General features: G+C 46.8%; 1 protein-coding gene across 8 annotated transcripts in view; it reads left to right on the top strand.

The window, feature by feature from the left end:
• SMG6 (SMG6 nonsense mediated mRNA decay factor) overlaps positions 1 to 20,507 on the top strand; it is a 243,419-nt gene that overhangs the window by 103,515 nt on the left and 119,397 nt on the right. For 7 of the 8 annotated variants that reach the window (XR_005364773.1, XR_005364774.1, XM_038548499.1 and 4 more), the window contains exons 11-13: positions 2,735 to 2,851; positions 4,445 to 4,613; positions 17,287 to 17,488. Coding sequence is in view for 6 of the 8 variants with exons in the window: in XM_038548499.1 (XP_038404427.1) it covers positions 2,735 to 2,851; positions 4,445 to 4,613; positions 17,287 to 17,488 (488 nt within the window). In the remaining 2 variants the exon portion in view is untranslated. Of the gene's footprint in view, positions 1 to 2,734; positions 2,852 to 4,444; positions 4,614 to 17,286; positions 17,489 to 18,054; positions 19,322 to 20,507 lie in introns of those variants that run through there. The other variant, XM_038548504.1, reaches the window with a different exon arrangement.

Here is a 20,507-nt window from a genome sequence, read left to right as displayed (position 1 = left end):
TACCCAGCACAGGGTGAGGCACACTATAGATGTTCAGTATGTGCTTGTGGTACCGCTGAGCATGGACAAGGGAAGGGCTCCTGGAAAGTACTCCCTATGATGTGGTCAGAAGGCAGACTGAGACCCAGGCATTCTAACCCCCGTAAAGCTGTGATACACCACCTGCTTGATCAGGCAGAATGGCTTAGTGCTTGCACATCTCCAGACCCTCGCCAGGAATAGAGAGACGGGAGGAGGTAAAGGTTTGAGGTGACATAACTGTGGCTAAGAATGGAACATTCATGAAGCTACCTTTTCAACTGCTGCTGAGACATAGTCGAGTCCTTCCGCACTTAAAGCAAAGAGGCTCCAGTTGTTACTACCCTGCCTGGCTCCCAGACCTTATCACAGGAGGCTTAAAAAAGGAGCCAACCTAGGGGCGCCTGGGTAGTGCAGTTGGTTAAGCGTCAGACTCTTGGTTTTGGCTCAGGTCATGATCTCACAGTCATGGGATCAAGCCCCACATCGTCCTCCTTGCTCAGCGTGGAGTTTGCTTGGGACTCTCTCCCTCTGCCCCTCTCTGCCTGCATGCTCGCATGCGTGCTCTCTCTCTTTCTTAGATAAATAAACCTTTAAGAAAAAAGAAAGGAAAGGAAAAAGGAAAAAGAAACGGAAAGGAGGAAGAAAGAAAAGAGAGTCAACCTGAACTCTGCAGAGGCCACAGTTGTCATTGTTTTTAAGCAGTTCATTCTCCCCTTTGAACCCTGGTCACAGCTTTGCACTCTGGGAAGTAGCCTCACCTAAGATTGCCATTTGTCATAAAAATAGAAATGGGCTTGGTGGAACTAATCTCCCTTTGCCCCATCTTATCCATATTCAGGTTAGTGAGAGTATCTTATTGTAGTTTTGGGCTTCTCAAAATGCCAATCTCCTTGAGCTAAGTCACCCCCTTTCATACCTTCTCAGGGCCTTCTGTGTGCAGGTAACTTATGCCCAAGATTCCCAGTTGATAAGGGGTCACTAATGTCAGCTACCAGGATGTGGCCTCCCTTATCCTATTGTAGCTTTTTCTTTTTTGGACTTACTCCCCCATTCTGGGCTGGCCTCGTTGCTAATTAGAAGCAGGCTGCTGGCAGCGCTTGGCAAGGCCTGGTCTGAGCTGGGGCAGTACAGACAGTGATGCTGCCCATAGTAAGGTGTGCAGGGGAAAAGTTGCCATTTTTCTTTTGATGGCATACACATCCTCCCCTTCCCTGCTTTCTACCCTTTCCCCTTTTGGTTCTTGGATGCTTGTATCTTGTCTCTCTAGCAGAGGTTTAGGGCCTTACCAGAAGGAGAGTGGTGACCTATTCTAATCACATGGATTGTTACCACTTCCTTACTGCTTGCCACAATTGAGTTGGAAAGTTAGAGGGTGACATTTGGGACCAGTGGGCATCTGGAAGGATGGCAGGAAAGCCACAACAGACGAATACTTTGCTACACTGATGCTATTCATATGTTGGGACCTTCTGAGCAGCAGCCTGTTCCTTCTCACTCCTAGGGCTCTCTAAAGTGGTTTGGGGCTGGCTTTGTATACTCCAGTCATGTTTGCTACTGCGGCCAAGGCGGTTAGGAATAATTGTGGTTGTGAGCATCTCCTGGAGTAAAGACTTCAATTAGGCCCTATTGACAAGACTAGTGTCAATGAGGAGAGAGGCAGGAGGGCTTTCCTCTAGCTGTGAGGTTAACACGCAAACAGGCACAGAGATCAAACATATGGCTAATTATCCTTTTAACCCGTGGAGATTCTGAGGGTTCATTCTCCTGTGGGAAGGAGGGAATTAACATATTAGTTGATGTCAGAGCAAGTGACCGGGCACCTGATTCCATCTCCTGTGCATATTGGGTATCTCCTTCTCTGAGGCTGCAGTTGGACTGCTGCCCTCTGTCACCAATTCCTCTCAAGTCTGGATCAAGTGGCTATTAGAGCGGGCCACTGACAAGGAGTAGGTAGAGACAGCGTTTTGAGAGTATATATTGTAGCTTCTGCCAAAGAATAGCTGTGGCCACCACTAAGATAGCTTCTTTCGCTGACCTGCAGCCAGAAGGAAGTTAGCCAGGCTGAGAAAGTGAGGAGGAGACGGTGCTGGTATTGGGAGCCAGATTTATTTTCTAGCCCTAGGGGAAAGAATTTGTGAAGGTAAAAAGTACCACTGGTTAAGTGCTTATTATGTGCCCATTCTCCTATGTAAAAGTAGCTCATTCAGTGAAAATAGGTTATTTGTAAGTGGAGGAGTGACAGGAGGTAAGGATGGAACGAAAAGTTAGTGATTCAAGAAGATAACTTAAATTTGTATTTTTGTGATTTTAATTGATGTTTGTACTCCTGCTACCTATATATTAGAGGAACTGAGTTAGTTAAACATGACTTCTTGTTACTATAGTTTAACATTACTAGTAGCCAACTAGATACAGAGCATATAGTTCTGGCTCAAACTGTCCACCTTGGAGTGCCTGGTCCTGGGGAAGTGATGCAGAATATACACAGGGGATCCCTATGATAATGTTATCAAGTACTTACCCATACACTAGCCATTGTGGTAAGTGCTTCATGTGCATTATTTTATTTCACCTTATGATTATACTTTGAGAGAAGAAATAGTAGTACCTCCAGTCTTAGATGAGGAAAGGGAGTTCAGTGACCTGACCAAAGACGTGCACCTAGTAAGGTAGAGAAGAGGGCACTGATAGAGTTTCATTTGCCTCTTTTCAGACTGCTTCTCGGAGGAGTGTCGCTCTGTGATCCAGGAGCAAGCCACAGCACTGGGCTTGGCCATGTTTTCTCTCCTGGTGCGGCGCTGTACCTACTTACTTAAGGAGTCTGCCAAAGGTAAGCAGATGAGGAACCCCCCAACTGCTGGCCTTTTCCCTGCCTGGGTCCCGTGCAGACAAGTTCACAATGCCACCTCGCCTTCTCAGCATCTCTTCCCTCTATTTGACGTTCTTCCTCTTCCCAGTACTCCACCTTCCTCTGCCCACCTAACCAGCCCTAGCTCCTCTTGCATTCCATTTACCTCTGTGGCCCTCTGTCCTTGGGGGGACTGGGACTGTCCCCTCCCCCTTTTCTCTAATAGTTGAGATTTTCACTGTACCTATGAGCTACTGCGGGTTCCTGCAACATTAGAAAACCAGCAAAGTACATTTCCTTTTTTGTTCATAATTGATATTTTGGTTTCCCCCCTCTATCTCTGTGTCCCTCTTCGGTACTGGCAGGTGTTGTAACCACTGTGGACCAGCCACCTTGGACAACTCACTGAACCAGATCAGGGGCTGTTTTGTAACCTTTGAGTTGCTCCGCGTCCCCGTATGCATTAAGGTTGCCTTTAGAAATCTAATCCTGCCTGCTGAGCCCGGTAAAGTAGGGCTAAAGGTTGCCCCTTTCTCTTAGGTCCTAGACCAATATTGGTGAGTATAGAGGCCCCTCTATTGTTTCCCTGCCACTTCAACTTTGTGAATGCCTCCAGACTGCAGCTGCCATATTGTGGAGGGAGGGTTGAGGTAACTTTTTGTTTTGAAACAATTTCAAACTTACAGGAATGTTGCAAGAATCATACAAAGAACTCTTACATACCCTTCACCCAGATTCCCCATTTGTTAACATTTTACTGTAGTTGCTTTAAGTTCTCTTTCCCTACACATGCATATACTTATGCTTATTTTTGTTCTGAACCATTTGATTGTGAGTTGTAGACATGGTAGCCCTTTACCCCCCAAATAGTTGACTGAATATTTCCAAATAACAAGGATATTCCCTTACATGACAGCACAGTTATCAAAATCAGGAGGCCAACATTGATAACAGTACTGTTGTTGAATCTGCAGACTTTACTGAGTTTGTACCTGTTGTCCTAAAAAAAAAAAGTCATTTTCTGGTCTAGGACCCACACCAGGATCAAGCATTGCAATTTAGGTGCTGTGTCCCTTTAGTTTCCTGCAATCTTGCCCTGAATGGTTTCTTCAGTGGTTTCTCAAGTCTTTCTCTGTCTTTCATGACCTTGACATTTTTGAAGCATACATGCATACGCCACTTATTTTGTTGAATGTCCCCCAGTTTGGGTTTCTCTGATATTTCCTCATGGTCAAATTCGGGTTATTTTGGCGGGAACTCTAGTGCCATCTCAGTGCCATGCTGAAGGAAAGCTAAAGAGGGGGGTGGTGGCCAGAGGCCTGAGTGGCGACTTCGGCCAGGCCACAGGTAGAGCAGAAAGAGCTGTCTGCAGGGGCAGACCCAGTGCACTGGTTCTCTCTTTGTCCTGCTTTTCAGAATCCTCTTAGGTGCTGGCACCTGTCCTCCGCCTCTGGGTCCAGCCTTCCTGTGGATTTGGTCTCCCTTCCCTAAGAGCTTGCTGCCATCCCAGCGCCCCAGGCCTCACTCCTGGGCCACAGCAGACCTAGGCCCAGCTCTCACCCTTTGCCTCTGCAGCTCATCTGTCCTCCCCTGAGGACGAGGATGACCAAGATGACATCAAGGTGTCTTCCTTCGTCCCGGACCTGAAGGAACTGCTCCCCAGTGTGAAAGTCTGGTCAGATTGGATGCTTGGCTACCCAGACACCTGGAATCCTCCGCCCACATCCCTGGACCTGCCCTCACAGTGAGTTGGTGCTGCTGGCCTCAGCCCACCTGTGCTCCCTCAGCCTCCTTCTTGGTCCTCTTTGTTTTTCCTACCTGCCGCCTGCTTGTTCCTCTCTTCCCTCCTCATTTAAACTTAGCTTTTTCACTTCCTTCAACACCATCCATGTCCTCTGATGATCTCAGCTGTTTTTCCCTGCTGTCTGGTCTGTTCCTCCTCCTCTGTCCTTCTCTGTCATTCCATAGTTTGCTCTATTTTGTCCTTTGTCCTTGCTCTTGCTCCCTTGCTCTCACTTCATGCTGCTTGTGCCCATCGTCTCTGCAGCTGCCTGTCTGGGCACCCGTCGGTGTGAGGGGAAGGCCTTGTCTCCTACTCTACCTTTCAGTTAATCTCCATGCATCCTTCAGGGTGTGTCCTGCTGCCGCTTGTGCTGCCTTCTACACTCTGCTTGGGCCTTCCTCTCACACACTGAAATGTGTGAGGAGGGTAAATGTGCACACCTCTCTCTTCCACTCACTTCATTTCCCATCTTCCCATCTCTGTGAGTCAGTGTGCTCTCTGTCAGAGCATTTTAGATATGGGGTTTGTTGGTCTAGGGGTACATGTGTCTGCCTGGGTGTGTTTGCATAGATCTGTTTATATGTTTATGTGACTTTTTTTTTTCTTTTTTAAATTCTGGTAAAATATATATGTAACAAAATTTGTCATCCTAACCATTTTTAAATATACAATTCAGTGGCATATTATATTTACATAGATGTTAACCATGCATGGCTTGCTTGCTTGCCTCTTTCTAGATTGATTGATTGATTGATTGATTGATTGATTTGAGAGTGTGTGTGAGTGGGGGGAGGGACAAAGGGAGAGGAGACAAGCAGACTCCCTGCTGAGTGGGGAGCCCAACTCTGTGCTCCACCCCAGGACCCTGAGCCAAAACCAGGAGTCGGATGCTCAGCCATTTGAGCCACCCAAGTGCTCACCACACATGGCTGTTTCTTATGTCCATATCTATGTGTAGGTTCTACCTCTGGGTGTGCCTCTTTGGCTCTGGTTGTCTCTCTGTGTCAGAGGGTCTGTGTGTGTCTGTCTAGGGATTTATCTAAGGATCTTTGGTGTACCTGTTTGTGTCTGTCCATGTATATGTATCCATGTGTTTCTGTGTGCTGTGTCCATATCTGTGTCTATGTCTCTTTCTATCCTTGGGTGTAGGGATCTTTTTGCAACGTTCATGTATCTCCATGGGGGGTCTGTTTCAGTTTGTGTCTCTGTCCATATCCTTGTCTGTCTGTGTCTCTCTCTGATTCTGGGTCCATGTCAGTCCGTGTGTGCTTTGGCCCTATCCATGTCTCTATGTGTGGGACTGAGTCCTGTAGGGGTGTATATGTATGTTCTTGACTATCCGTGTCCATGTTTGTCCATGACCATGTCATTTTGTGCCAGTCTGCATCTCTCTATTGGAAAGGGAAGTATTGTGTATGTCAGTCTGCCTGTATTGACCTACCTCTGCCTGCCTCATCTGTCTCTCCCTGCCTGCGTCACCTAGGCCCGCCTGCCTGCCTCTGCGTATCTTGGGGTGTTACTGCCTGTCTGCCTGCCTCTGATGTTTGTGTGTATCTGTATCGGGTCAGCCAACTATGGCCCAGGAGCTAAGAATGGTTTACATTTTTAAATGGTTTTAAAAAATCAAAAGAATAATATTTCATGACTTGTGAAAATCATTAAGAAAGTCAAATTTCAGGGTCCATGAGGTCATATTGGAGCACAGCTGGGCTTATTTGTTTACACTTTGTCTATGGCTGCTTTCACACTGCAGCAGTAGAGCCGAGTAGTCACAATAAAGATGTTACAGTTTGCAGAGCCTAAAATGTTTACTTTCTAGCCCTTTGCAGAATATTTGCTGACTCCTGGTCTATATGCATCCTATTCTTTTCTTGTGTTAGTGTCACTGTGTGTGTGTGTGTGTGTGTGTGTGTGTGTGTTCATGTTTGCACTATAGTTTCTTAATGTGTGTGCATTTTGGCGCCCATCTCTGGTCAACTCTGTTGATTTTTCATCTCTCTCCTTCCCTCTGCCTCTCTCTTTCTGTCTCTGTCTCTTTCCCCTTTACCTTTCTCTTTCTCTCGCCTCTACCCCCTCCACCCCGTGCTGTTTTGTGGTGTCTGGCAGGTGCAGTGTCCTCAGCTCCTTTAGGCTCTGTGGGGTATATGTATGTGTGTTTGAGATGCCCAGCATTTCATCATTCTTCTTTGGTGCTCTCCCCTGGGAGGGGCACATACTGGAGGGCAGAGTATGGGGACCTAGGCTGCTGCCGATAGCACTTCTCTGGGCCAGGGGCTTCTCTCAACTCATGGGTGTCCCACAGAGGGAAGGCTGCAGGAGAGATTTCTGGCCAGTAGTTTATTGACCTTTCTGTGTGGACTGTCTGCCTCTTTCCCCCTTTTCTTCCTCAAATTTCTTCCCTGTTCCTCATGCCAAGAAGCTCCCCTGGACTGTCAAGCCCTCTCTCCCCATTCCCTCTCAGCTCTAGCTCTGTAACTGTGGGTGATGCTCACGGCATCAGTTTTCTGCATCCCCCGTGAACCCTCCTAGGCTGAGGCTTTAGGAGCCACAGTTGAGCCCTCAGCTAGGCAGCTGGGGCCACACAAAGGAATGGACTGATCTGCTGGCTTAGGGGCAGCTGTTTTCTGGCAGTGTTCCCTAAAGAGTTAACATGGACAGCCTCAAACTTTTCAGGCTGTTAATCTATAATGCCGACCAGGCAATTTGCAGATTTGGAAAGAAACTGACAAGGAAGGTCTCCTCTCCAAGTATCTGAAGCCACTGCTTCTGAGCCTGCACAGGGGTCACAGAGTGTTCCTCCCTTCCTCTTGGGGTGGGGAGGCAGACCATCTGTCCCTGGAGCTTGGGCCTTCCCTGGGTCACCTCACCTCACAACCACAGGTCTCTTAGATATGGTCCACCCAGCCCCTGTTTGTCCATATTCTGGCCATCAGTCCTGTTAACTCTCTTCTGTGACCCGTCTCCCTCTATCCCTCCTCCCTCTCCCACTCCCTTTGGCTTTTGTTTGGCTGAGGAAATGGAAAGCTCACACAGGAAGTGCTGGGCCTCATTTGCTTGAGGTGCTGAGTCTGTTTTCTCTTTGGATACTGTAGCAAATGGCCCATTGCTGGCATATGCAAGCTGCTGCCCATCTTTGGGCAAGGATTCAATGTGCAGCTGGGCACGTGGTCCAAGCTACAGCCATCCCCAGCTAGGCTTCACCTCCAAGGCTACAGAGAGGCAGAGGGGGTTGGGACATTGAACAAATTTACTTTTTCTTTTCAGACTGTTCTTCCCAGGGAGAGCACATATGACCAAATAATCTATTGAATCTGATTGGCTAGGTAAACAAGTTCCTTTATAGCTGTGGGCACCACTGAGGAATCTGGTATAGGCCAGAGCAGCCAGCATGGTAGAGAATGGAGTCCCCTTCTGCACTCTCTCTGCAATCACGATCAGCAGCTGGTTGTTTCTGGAATGCATGTTTAAACATAAAGGAGGATCTTTGGTGTCCTGGGGCCTGACCACAAGACATGGTGGTGGTTTGAGGGCTAGGGCCTCTGTTGGACAGAGCAAAACCTGGCCTGACCACCACTGAGGGTAGTCCCACCTCATAGCTGTCAGAGCCAAGTGCTGGAAAAGTGGAATGAGAATTTACCACCTTCCTTTCCAGTTTCTCATATAGCTGCCTAACATTTACTGAGTAGATACTGTGATTGAGAGATTGGCAAGGTGTGGTGGTTTGGTGGATCTCAAAGTGGCCTCTTAAGCTCACTGATTTTCATACTCTGGAGTCTTTTCTTTTAAGGCCATTGGGAATAACATCCTCCAAATAGTTCAGTAGATGTCAGAACAGTAATCCTTGTGACACTCCTAAGGTTCTTGTGCTGATCTTCATTTTGGAGGGTTTAGGAATGCTCTCAAGAGAGTAGGAAGGAAATGGCTTCTACTTAACATCTCTCCTATGCATGTTTTCATTGGTTTTTGAGCTGCATTTGTTCTCTGCAAAGACGGATCCATCAATGATCCTAAAATAAGGTGATCAGATAGCTTACATTTCCTTTTTTTTTTTTTTTTTTTTTTAGATTTTATTTATTTATTTGACAGAGAGAGAGACAGAGAGCACACAGGTAGGCAGAGTAGCAATCAAAGGGAGAGGGAGAAGCTGGTTCCCCACTGAGCAGGGAGCCTGACTTGGGGCTCGATCCCAGGATCCTGGGATCATGACCTGACTTGAAGACAGAAGACCTGACCTGAAGATGCTTAACCAGTTGAGCCATCCAGGTGCCCCGATAGCTTACATTTCAATTTGCTTCTCCTCCAGAAACCCTCACTCTCAGATTGTCTCCCTGACACACTTGGACCCTTATTTCATCCAGCTCCATTCTGTCTTTCGTTTCATTACCTTCTTGTACAGTTACAGAATCATTCCAGAGCTTTCCTAGGGGAATTCCAGAGCTCATCATTAGTTTCCTTGGTTCTCTCCTTTTTTGCCCATATTTTTCTTCTTGTCAAATCTACATTTCCTAGGCAGTAGTAGCCACTTAAGCAGATGTGAAGCACATAGGATGATGATGACAGGACATCACCAATACCACAGAGTGATAGGGGCAGGATTTCAGGGCCATTAGTGCCTTCCCACACAGTGGTCATCATAGGTATGTGTTTTGGAGTCAGCAAGTAAGTAGGTCGACTTCCCATTTGTACCTGTAATAGGATGGCTTTATAGCCCAGGAGATTCTAGTACGGGGGATTGTAGCAGGGTATGGAAAATTGCCTTGGGCTGCGGTAAAAGACAGTGTAGTGTGCTTTGGTCTATTTAGAACAGACTACAGTCTGTTTGAAGGGACCATCTACTTGTGGGGTGTGAGGGAGGAGTGAGGAACATGGTTTCTACACTAGGCCTTTCATTAGGAGGGAGAGATAGCTACTTCCCACTTTACCAAGTGAGCACGAAGTAAGCTGTGAATGTTAGGTGATGGAGAGTTGCAGAGCAACAGGCTTTCACGAGCCTAAGCATAGTCACCCCTCACATCCTGGGACCTTTGGCAAGCTAGGGCAGTGGGACAGCCTACCTCATTTCATAGTCTCTGCTGAAGCCAAATCTTCCCTCATCTTGATCTCTAGTTCTCAGTAAGTGAAAGAGTCAGGGGACTTTGAGAACATCCAAACCTAGCCCAGCTGTGGCAGTTGGTTTATTGCTTTCAGCTGGTACTTGAACCCAGGTCCTGGTCTTGGAGGCTTTCCCAGGTTTAATCCCCAGAGCTTTCTCTGCAGCTGTATGACACTGCGCTGACCCCGAATGAGGATAGGAAAATAGAACCAGTGCCAAGCCAGAGTCTCTTTTTCATTTGGAGTCTGGCTGTCTGCCCATGACCAGGGTTACATAATGGGAAACATAGCTGGGGCTCTGGAGAGCCCGCGTTTCACCAGGCTGCCCAGACCTTCACATTCTGATGCTATATATCTTCCTAATTGTAGCTCGGATGCATTTATCACACTGTTGGATTGGAGTACTGTTAAAAAAAAAAAAAAGAAGAAGAAGAAGAAAAAAAAAAAAACCCTCCAGAAATTCCTGGACTTGCTACTTTTCCATGGCTTGTCTTGTATAGTCTACAGAGCATGCTGGAAAAGGCTTGTAGGGAGCCCTCTGAGTGCTGTCACATAGGGAGACATAGGGATATATAGGGAGTATGCAGTAAGCTGATTTCCTCAGGGAACCTACATGTGTTGACCCTGTAGACGAGATAGAAATTCTTGAGTTAAAAAACAGCTAGTTCACTCACCCTCACAGGGCAGCTCTGAAAATAAGAACTAATCCCAAGTCTAATCGGCACCCCTTCAAGGACGCTTAATACGTCTTCCCAAAAGGGCATTTTAGGAGGTCACTAAGTAATAGTCCATCAGCACTTCCCTGAAGGAAGTGGTGGTGACTGTGGGAAGCCCCTTTGCTACCCTGGCTCCCCACCCAGTCTCCCTGGCTCCGGGTTGGGGCGTCAGCACTACAGCCTGGCACCAGGGGGTTCCTCTTCCTCCAAGTGCTGAGTGTGAGACACACGTGATCTCTCTCACAACAGGAGCCTCTGTCCCCTCTCAACTCCTCTCACAGGACTTGTGAGAGGAAGGGGTGTTGGCCTAAGGCTCCAGCCTGACCCCAACAGGGTATAGCAGCTGACCCCAGGGAGCGTACTTTCCAGCTCTAGGCTGAGGTTATTTGGGTCCAGTGTGTGCTAAACTAAGAAGACGTGTTGGAGTGGTTACAGCTAAAAATTTAGAAAGGCAGGAACCGTGAGAATCCGCACCAGGGAGCCCGCCGAGGGCTCCACTCATGCCGTGGAGATGTTGAGGTCCCTTGGGGGCTGCTCTTTCCCAAACACACAGTGCTGATGGGTTTAACACACCATAGTGATGCAACAGAGGCTATATGTGTTGAATGTAGCTTGGGAAAACTGCAATCACATATGGTACTGACCTAGATAGAGGTTGAGGGAGGCATAGTAGAGGTACTTGAGAAATCCTGGAATGAGGTTACTGTGACCTGTTGTTGGCCAAAAGGCTACAGCTGTACTGCTTAGAACATGAAGAAGTTTATGTTCTTGGAGTAGTGCAGGGTGACTGGGCTTCAGAATTCGATTTGCCCTATGGGGCAGAATTAATTCACGTTGGACACTTTCCCAAGGGCCCACGTTGACTTGTTTGTTTAAACTAGAAAGGCAGAAGGGATTCTCCTTTACTGAGTCTTATGTTCTTATATTCACCTAATAAACAGCTGTTATTCTTGGAGGATGGTATCTTGCTGCCCATGTCTTGACTCCTAAAACAGTTAACTCTGACACCCATGTCTCCTCTTTATATCATGACAGTGTCTGGAAAATACACTACAGTTCCTTAATCTCAGAGCTGCAAAGATTCCCACCACCCTCATCTCTACCCCGTCCCAGAGCCTGTTGAGCTACTTAGCATTGATACTGGACCAGGTCCTCATCCCACTGCAAACAGAGTTGGCATGACATCTCAGCTTCACAGAGGGGCTTCCTAAGCTATTTTAAGCCCATGTACTATTCTTTTGATTCTTCATACCTATTAGGTTCATTCAGATCCTTTTCTTTTAGCTGCTCACCACCTGCAGTTTTCTGCAGATAAGTGGGAAGTCCTCAGGGCTACAGTGGTCTTATGTTGCCCATGGAACCCCATCTTGGGAGTTGTGGGCTAGAATATAATGATCCACAGGCAAACAAGTTTTTAAAAGAGCATACTGGGGCAGCCCCGGTGGCGCAGCGGTTTAGCGCTGCCTGCAGCCCAGGGCGTGATCCTGGAGACCCGGGATCGAGTCCCACGTCAGGCTCTCTGTGTGGTGCCTGCTTCTCCCTCTGCCTGTGTCTCTGCCCCTCTCTCTGTCTCTATGAATAAATAAAATAAAATCTTTAAAAAAAAAAAATAAAAGAGCATACTGCATATCTTAAGAACATTTCTCTTGCTGTGGCCTTTTGTCTTTCCCCTTTGTGTCTATAGTCTTTGGCTTTCTCTTTTCCAGCTTCTTTATGCCTAGTTTCTGTGCCACCTTGGCTATATTTGCAGAATTCAAATATCCCAGGAATCAGAAGACCCAACTTGTTTCCCATCTGTACTACAACTCTGATCTTCCATAGCTCTGAAACACAATGCAGGGCTTCTTCTCACTCAACTCTTTCCGGGTTTGTTCTGCAGCTGTGGAGTTTGAATGTTAGTGTTTAAACAAGCTGGTATTACACAGGAAATGGCCACCTCCACAGGCCCCTGCAGGCTTGTAACATGGGGTCATTGTACTTGATATTAATCACCAGTCAGCCTGTTCCCCCAGTAAAAATATGTAGGGGTGTGTGAGGGCTCAGTCCTCCTCAGACTTGCCAGAAGGATGGCCTGAGACCTGGTTGGACCTTTAGCACTCCACTCTCCAAAGTGTCTCCTTCCCTTGGCCCCGCCCCAGATGGAACTTGTAGAAAAGTTCCTACCTGACCTTTTCCCTATAGAGCTGGCAGATCTGCCTCTCTTTCTGAGTTCTAGGAAGGAGATATATTGTGGTATAACTTGCCTCACCTATCTCACACCTTAACCTTTAAGAGCGTTTTTTTAAATAACACCCTGTGTGAGAAAACTCCAAAGGTGCAGGAACATAGAAACCTATTACCTGATACCAGGGCTTCTTGGTTCCTTGGACTGAAGCTGCTTTTCAAGTGCAGTGTGCAGAAAAAACCCCAGCCTGAAGGGTTAATCTGATTCCCCAAGTCAATATCCCCCCAACAACCAGCCAAGAGTGTGTGTTGGTTCATTTCTGTGAAATGTGTTTCCCCAGTCACCTGGGCTGGCCTGGGCTGCATTGTATCGGCCAGCAGCTGCACTGCACTCAAACTGACAGCTACATTAAACCTTGGAATTCTGAGGCAATAAAAAGTAAATTAACTCTTATTTTTTTCCTTTCCTGGTGGAGTAAGTGAATGCATGTCTGTAGGGAAGTGAGTGAGCCTTGGTCCTGAGTACATGCTTCTAACCAGCCACTGCTGGTCTGTCCCAAGCTAGGATCTGGTGTTCAGACTCCAGCCAGAGGTCTGCTTTCCTGGTGTGTGGTGTTTCTGTGGGGTTGGGCCACTGGGTCACCCAGCAACTGCTGATCCTTGCTCACTAATCACATTACAGCTGTTTGAGAGGTTCCCTTGCCACCATTCTGCGAGCCATAAATGAACTTGTTGGACGCAGTTGCATATTCTCTGGCTGCTTTGTGTATGCTTGGTAAAGAACGCATCCTAACTGTAGTGGGATTTTGTGGGTTCTGGGACCTTCCCCAAAATATGAGTTGGGACCACAGCAAGCTGAAGGTGAACTTGCCCAGGTTCATAGCACTCTGGAGGGTCTATTTAGAACCCAAGGTTGTTTTGGAGATTGTCTGAAAAACCTTTTGGAGAGTCATTTCCCAAGAGTTTCTAGAAGATTTGACTTTGGGCTCCTTGGCCCAGGCTAACCCTGAGCCCTTAAAACTGAAGGGCTGCTGAGGGGTGAAGCTTGGGAGGCACTCCTACCTGGGATAAGGAGCTAGAGCAGGAAAAAGCTAAGCTTTTCCCCTTCTACTCAGACAGAAAACCTATGTTCACCCACAGAACTGACCTCTCAGCCCAGAGGCCTGGTTGGGGGTAAGCCGAGATGATAATGCCCAGGTTCCAGGAATTACCTCCTCCTTAGCTTTGAGTTCAGGCATCTCACCTAGTTTTTCTAAGTACCTCTTCCTTTTAGCACTAGTTTCCTGACACTCCTTATCCCTCCCTCTGTGGAGAGTCAATGTATGGTTCATGGGTGCTTGGTTAGTGTGTGTGTCCATGGTGCTCAATGGAAGAAGAGGTAACTGATGAAGTGGGCAGTCTCACTGAGATACCAGAACCACTGAAAAATCAGAGTTCACACACAAGACCAGTCTGAATGGATCAGGGCAGAAGTGACCTTTCACTGAAGCATTTTGTATATTCCCTTCGTTCTGGTTAGTCTAGCATGGCCCTTGGGCCCCGCTATATTTCTCAGTTGGGAACTCAGGACACTTCCTGTGTCTTTTGGCACCAGCTGCTATCTTGCAAACCAACACCCGGGTAGAGACTCTCATCCACTTCATTCTTGCAGCAAGTCTTAAGGTTTTGGGACAAGGTGGGTGGTAATGGGCAAAAGGCAGCTGTGGGCAGGGGTCCCTGGTGGTGGCCAGCAGTCTCTGGGAGGAGTCAATTTTGGTTTATCTGAGCCTTAGGGGACAGGGGAGCATGGTAATGAGAACCACATGGTACCACATATTTCTTCGTCTTGGATCCAAGATGGTAGGGGTGGGAGGATGAGAGAGGGATGTGGGGCCTCCCACTGTGGCAGCCATGGGTAATTTTCTGCTGCCTCTCCCTGATGGGCGATGCTGCCCACACCTCCCCACCCCTGATCACGTCCTGAAGCAGTCAGGTCCTTGACCTGCACAGCACCAACCAAAGCCCCTAAGCCAAGAATTCAGCTGGGAGACTTTTCACCTTCTTCCTTCTCACTGTCGTCTTTCCTGTTTATTTTCCAAATTGCTGCTCTGCAGCCGAGCAGTGCCTGTTGGCCAGAGCTCACCAGCGCTGTGGGATTGGACTCAGGCAGTGGGCTCAAGTGGCCAGCAGGGCACTGGGGGAGGAAGTGGGGAGCTGGAAGAGCCTCCCTGTGCGTCTCCCATGGGCAGCACTAACCTCGGAGGCGGCCCTGAGCAGCCCTATCACATCCGGTGCTTGTCTCTGCAGCCGGGACCGGAGGATAAACTATCAGAGCTGTGAGGCAGTGCATCATTCCTCTTATTATTTTCTTCTCTGCAGATGGGGTCGTGGAAAGTTCAGTTCCTTTTAACCCTCAAAGTTCTGTTTATTCTACAGCTGGTAGCCTGAATGCCGTGTTTCCCATTACATCACAAAGGGGCTCAGGCAGATCTCTGCACAGAAACGTGTTGCAACTGTTTATTTTTTTCCATATTTAAACATTTCTGACAGCCAAATTCAGCTGAGCCAAAAGATGGAGCTTTGTGAATGAGTCTGGATGTTGGTGTCTGTGCAGAGAGAAGACTTTAGAAAACTCTTGTCCCTCCGGTGATTCTTCCCAAACATGTTCTTTTTCCTGGGCAAAGCCTGTGAAGCAAGTTACTTCTGCAGTACACGTGTGTTGATTATGTGCCGTTGTGTGATTAATGGGGCTGTGTTCCGCCTGGTTCCCAGGACACTCTTGAAAACAAGATGTTTCATTTCATTGCCTTTTCCTAGTGTAGTGATTACAGTAAATAAACCAGTACAGGCTCCTTCCACCTGGAGCCAGTCAGGGAGTCCCCACACCCCCACTCCACTTTCTCCCCCAGCATCACCTTCAGTGGCATGTCCCTTGAATGCCCTCTTCTCTGCCATCTCCCAAAGGCTCCTAGTCTGCAGGAGAAACAAATTGCTTAAGGCTGAGAGGCCCCTCCCTAGCAGATTTGGCTCATGCGCAGTAACTCCTCTGGGAAGATTCCAGGATGTAGCTCATTCGTAGCTCTCTTTGCTTCTTGCCTCTTGCCACTCCACCTCTTGACCCTAATTGTAAAACTTTTCTTTGCAGCTCACTCCTTTTGAGGCACAACTTAGCATCCATAGGTACAAAAACTGGGACAGTCCCAGGCAAACCAGAATGGTCGGTCACCCTATATCTAACTGTCCACAAATGAGAGAAAGGAGAGGCAGTGGGATGGCCAAGACAGCACTGAGACTGCTTCATCTGCCGAGATGCATGGGAAGCTTTACTGTCCTGGGATGATCTTGGCAGGCCAGGAATGAGATTTTTATTAGGTGGATGGTTGTGTGAGGGGGGTTTAATTCCTTTATTTTTTTTAAGATTTTTTTTTATTTGGGCAGCCCCGGTGGCGCAGCGGTTTAGCGCCGCCTGCAGCCCGGGGTGTGATCCTGGAGATCTGGGATCGAGTCCCACATCAGGCTTCCTGCATGGAGCCTGCTTCTCCCTCTGCCTGTGTCTCTGCCTCTCTCTCGCTCTCTCTGAATAAATAACTAAATAAATCTTTACCAAAAAAAATAATAAAGACTTAAAAAAAGATTTTTATTTATTTATTCATGAGAGACACAGAGAGAGAGAAGCAGAGACATAGGCAGAGAGAGAAGCATGCAGGCTCCATGCAGGGAGCCCGATGTGGGACTCAATCCTGTGACCTCGCGACCAGCGCCCTGAGCCAAAGGCAGACACTCAATTGCTGATCCACCCAGGTGCCCCAAGGGGTGTTTAATTCCAATTTTTTTAAAAGATTATTTATTTATTTATTCAGGAGAGACACAGAGAGAGAGAGAGAGAGGCAGAGACACAGGCAGAGGAAGAAGCAGGCTCCATGCAGGGAGCCTGACGTGGGACTCAATCCCGTGACTCCAGGATCACGCCCCGGGCCGAAGGCAGGCGCTAAACCGCTGAGCCACCCAGGGATCCCCTAATTCCAATATAATTAACATACAATGTTACAGTAGTTTCAGGTATACAGGATAGTGATTCACCAATTCTATACATTACTTAGTGCTCATCATGATAAGCGTACTCTTCATCCCCTTCACCTGTTCGTGTGTTTTTTTTCCTGTTTATATATAGGAAGAGATTTCTAAAGTATTATAAGGGAGAAAAAACCTCACATGACTCTCTTCGTGGTGTGACTGGCCCCTCTGGCTGTATGGGAGGAGGGGAGATTGGCGCTCTGTTGCTGTGTTGTGGCATATACTTGGCTGGGCAGAAGTGGGGGAATTCTGGGAGCTGCCTCAGGCACTGGGTGTCTAGAATGTTTGAGTAAGTGTCTCAGGCACACTGTCTGGAAAGGTGACAGGACCTGCATTAGGCAACTGATTCTCTAAATTCTTTTTCCTCTCTGGTTAGTATTAAAAAAAAAAAAAAAAAACTCCCCCTAATCAATTTCAACTTTGCATAAGATGGACATTCGCCCACCAGATTACTGCCAGGGATGCAATTTTGTACCCTTTTTGGGTAAGATTTTCTGCCAGTTGCCAGCCATAGACAACATTTGCCACCAGTACCTCCCTTCTCACAAGTGCTTAAAATACTTTAACTGGTCCCTCTTTGGAGCTGTTCTTTCTGACCTTATTTCTCACAGGGTTGCTATGGACGTGTGGTCGATGCTGGCTGATTTCTGTAACATACTGACTGCAGTGAATCAGTCTGAGGTGCCACTGTACAAGGACCCGGACGATGACCTCACCCTTCTTATCCTGGAAGAGGATCGGCTTCTCTCGGGTTTTGTCCCCTTACTGGCTGCCCCTCAGGACCCCTGCTACGTGGAGAAAACCTCGGATAAGGTCAGGCCCAGGCCAAACATCCCTCCCCATTCACCCCTCCTCTTAATTCTCCAGACTTTTTTATTCTTGGGAAGTTTTCTCTGCAAACGGAACATGATTAAGTCATTGAGAAGGGTGTTAAGGGAAAATATCGACCTTTTAGCCGCTGACATCCAGCTCTGTGTCCTGAAAAAAAGCCCTCTCGACTTCCTTTGGTGTGTGTGTGTGCTCGCTGGCATGTTGTATATACGATCATTTCCTCACTTGTTTAAATAGTGCAGCTTGTGTTGGCAGTGCTCTCAGTCAGCTCCAAATGGTTTGCATCATGCTTAAAGCACCCTCCTTCCTCCCCCTTCTCCCCCCCCCCCCCCCCAAGCCACAAAACTCTGCACTAGGAAAACAGCCAGGGCTTTTTCCCTTCTCTAAGGAGGAGAGTGATAAATAGGTGACTAGAGAGAAGCAGACACCATGTGTTAACTTACAAAAAAAGCTTTTAGGAATATGAAGCATTCCCCGCTGCCTGGTTTCTATTTTTCTTCCTCTAAGGACTGTGTTTTAACCTGAACTTTTTCCTGGTCTGTTTATAGAAAACAAAGCTCGTTGCCTGTTGCCCTGGTGGGGACTGTGGAACTCTTCGTCTCTGCTTAACAGTTGGGTCTTTGGCCAGGTGTGGAGAGTAGGGCAGTCTGCTCTGCTTCACATTCCCATGTAGCAGTTGCTAGGCTGGAGAAGTCGTACCCACACACCCCAGGAACAAAATCTCCTGTGCTGATCTGGGGAACCCTGTGTCTGACCTCTCTGCGGAGTTGTTAGCATCACATCCCCTGGGGAAGAGTCCACAACTGGCTTCTTAGGTGGAAGTCTTTTGACCTAGGTGAAGCATATAGAGAGACATGGGTAGATGACTTTTTTGTTTTGTTTTTTAAGACTTATTTATATATTTTAGAGAGCATGTGCAACCTGGGGGAACGGGCAGAGGCAGAGGGAGAGAGAATCCTTAAGCAGACTCTCGCTAAGCATGGAGCTTGACTCGGGGCTCAATCCCACAACCCTGAGTGACCTGAGCCAAAACCAAGAGTCAGACGATAAATCAGCTGAGCCACCTGGGTGCCCCAGGTAGATGTTTTTTTTTTAAATGTCAGACAGTAAAAACTAAATCCCAGCCATAAACTGGAGATATGAGAGAGATAGTATTGAATTAAAAATATTGCTATATTGAAGATTTAAAATGTTTAAACTTGTTCTTAGTAGAAAAGAGTATATGTTCATTGCAGACAAGTAAAAAAGAAAAAGAAAAAAATTTATCCACAATCCTTTTACCCAGTGGTAACATCACTGTTATTTTTGTTAATCATACTCATATTTAACCTCTAGTATACACTTTTTTAATACAAACTAAGAGTCATTATACAGACTATAATCTGCTTTTTTACTTAATCTTTTAAAATAAATTTTTATATGGAATTTTTTTTTAAGATTTTGCTTATTTATTTATTTGAGAGAACAAGCAGGAGGGGCAGAGGAAGAGGGAGATAGAATCTCAAGCAGATTCCCTTTCATGGTGAGAGCCAACACAGGACTCAATGTCAGGCCCTGAGATCATGACCTGAACCAAAATCAAGAGTTGGACGCTTAGCCAGCTGAGCTACCCAGGCACTCCATATGGAATCATTTTTGATGATGACTTTGTATTCCAAGATTTCTTTAACCAGCCTTTGCTTTGTTGAACCAAGGGACTATTCTCAATTTTTTCACTACTGTAAATAGTAATATAATTCCTTATAGTAGAATTTTTGTACAGATTTCTTTTAGTTAAATATATTGACTTAATAAAAAACTTCCTCTTTGAATGTGTTTAATGACTAATAGGGATATTGGGAATGTGACAACCTCTCTCTCTCCCAAGAGGAATACTCATTTAATGCTTTTCCAATGAAAAGTTGGAGTGAAATCCTGCTCTTCTAGTCTCAGAAGAGGATAATAATGAGGAATTATAATATGTGAGGCTGAGGACAACTAACACAGTCACACATTGTGGAAGATGGTCAGTTATAAGAGAAACTGGATAAGCATGGCTTGGGCTGGGGGATCCTCGTACTGTTCTGTACTCCAGGTGAGTTTGACTGTAGAGGGTACTTTTGGGAGTTGGATATTGGCTTATCTGTCTTTTGGTGCAGAACAAGGAAGGAGTCCTAACCAGCTTCAGACTTCCTAACACCTATCTCCTCATCAACTCTTCCAGCAGTAGTGTCAATATATGATGATAAGTGTATGTCATACAGCATATGATACAGTGCAGCATATGATAAGTATATGATGTGGCCAGAAGAATACAGAGCCAGCAGTCCATGCCCTCAGCCTGTAGTAGTAGTTCACAGGCTACCCTGGCACAGACACAGCTGGTGGCAGTTCAAGACTCAGGTAGGTCTCTGCCTCAAGGACTGAAATAGGTATGTCAAACATAACATCTCCAGACCCATGCTCTCCCCTAAACCTGGTTTTTCTTTATTCTTCACATCTTGGTAAATAGTAGCTTTGACTTTTGAGTAGCTTGTATCAAAATTCTTGGGGGTTATTCTTGGCTACTTTTTCTCACACCTCATCTCATTCATCAGCAGTTCATGTCTTCTTTACCTTCAAAATAAATGCAAATACAAACTCTTTTCTACCACCGCACCCTAGATCAGCTCATTGTAATGCCTTCTGACCTGTTTCTCTAGTTCCTCCTTCCTACTCCCGGGTCTGTTTTCAGCATAACAATTGAATGGTCTTTTTAAAATAAAAAATAAATCAATAAGATTATGTCCCTTCTTTGTTCAAAACCTTCTGATGGGGATCCCTGGGTGGCGCGGCGGTTTAGCGCCTGCCTTTGGCCCAGGGCGTGATCCTGGAGACCCGGGATCGAATCCCACGTCGGGCTCTCGGTGCATGGAGCCTGCTTCTCCCTCTGCCTATGTCTCTGCCTCTCTCTCTGTGTGTGTGACTATCATAAATAAATAAAAATTAAAAAAAAAACAAAAAAAAACCTTCTGATGGCTTC

The sequence above is a fragment of the Canis lupus genome, chromosome 9 (genome assembly GCF_011100685.1).
Source record: "Canis lupus familiaris isolate Mischka breed German Shepherd chromosome 9, alternate assembly UU_Cfam_GSD_1.0, whole genome shotgun sequence".
Lineage (NCBI taxonomy): Eukaryota > Metazoa > Chordata > Mammalia > Carnivora > Canidae > Canis > Canis lupus.
This window is presented reverse-complemented; position numbering and strand designations above follow the sequence as displayed.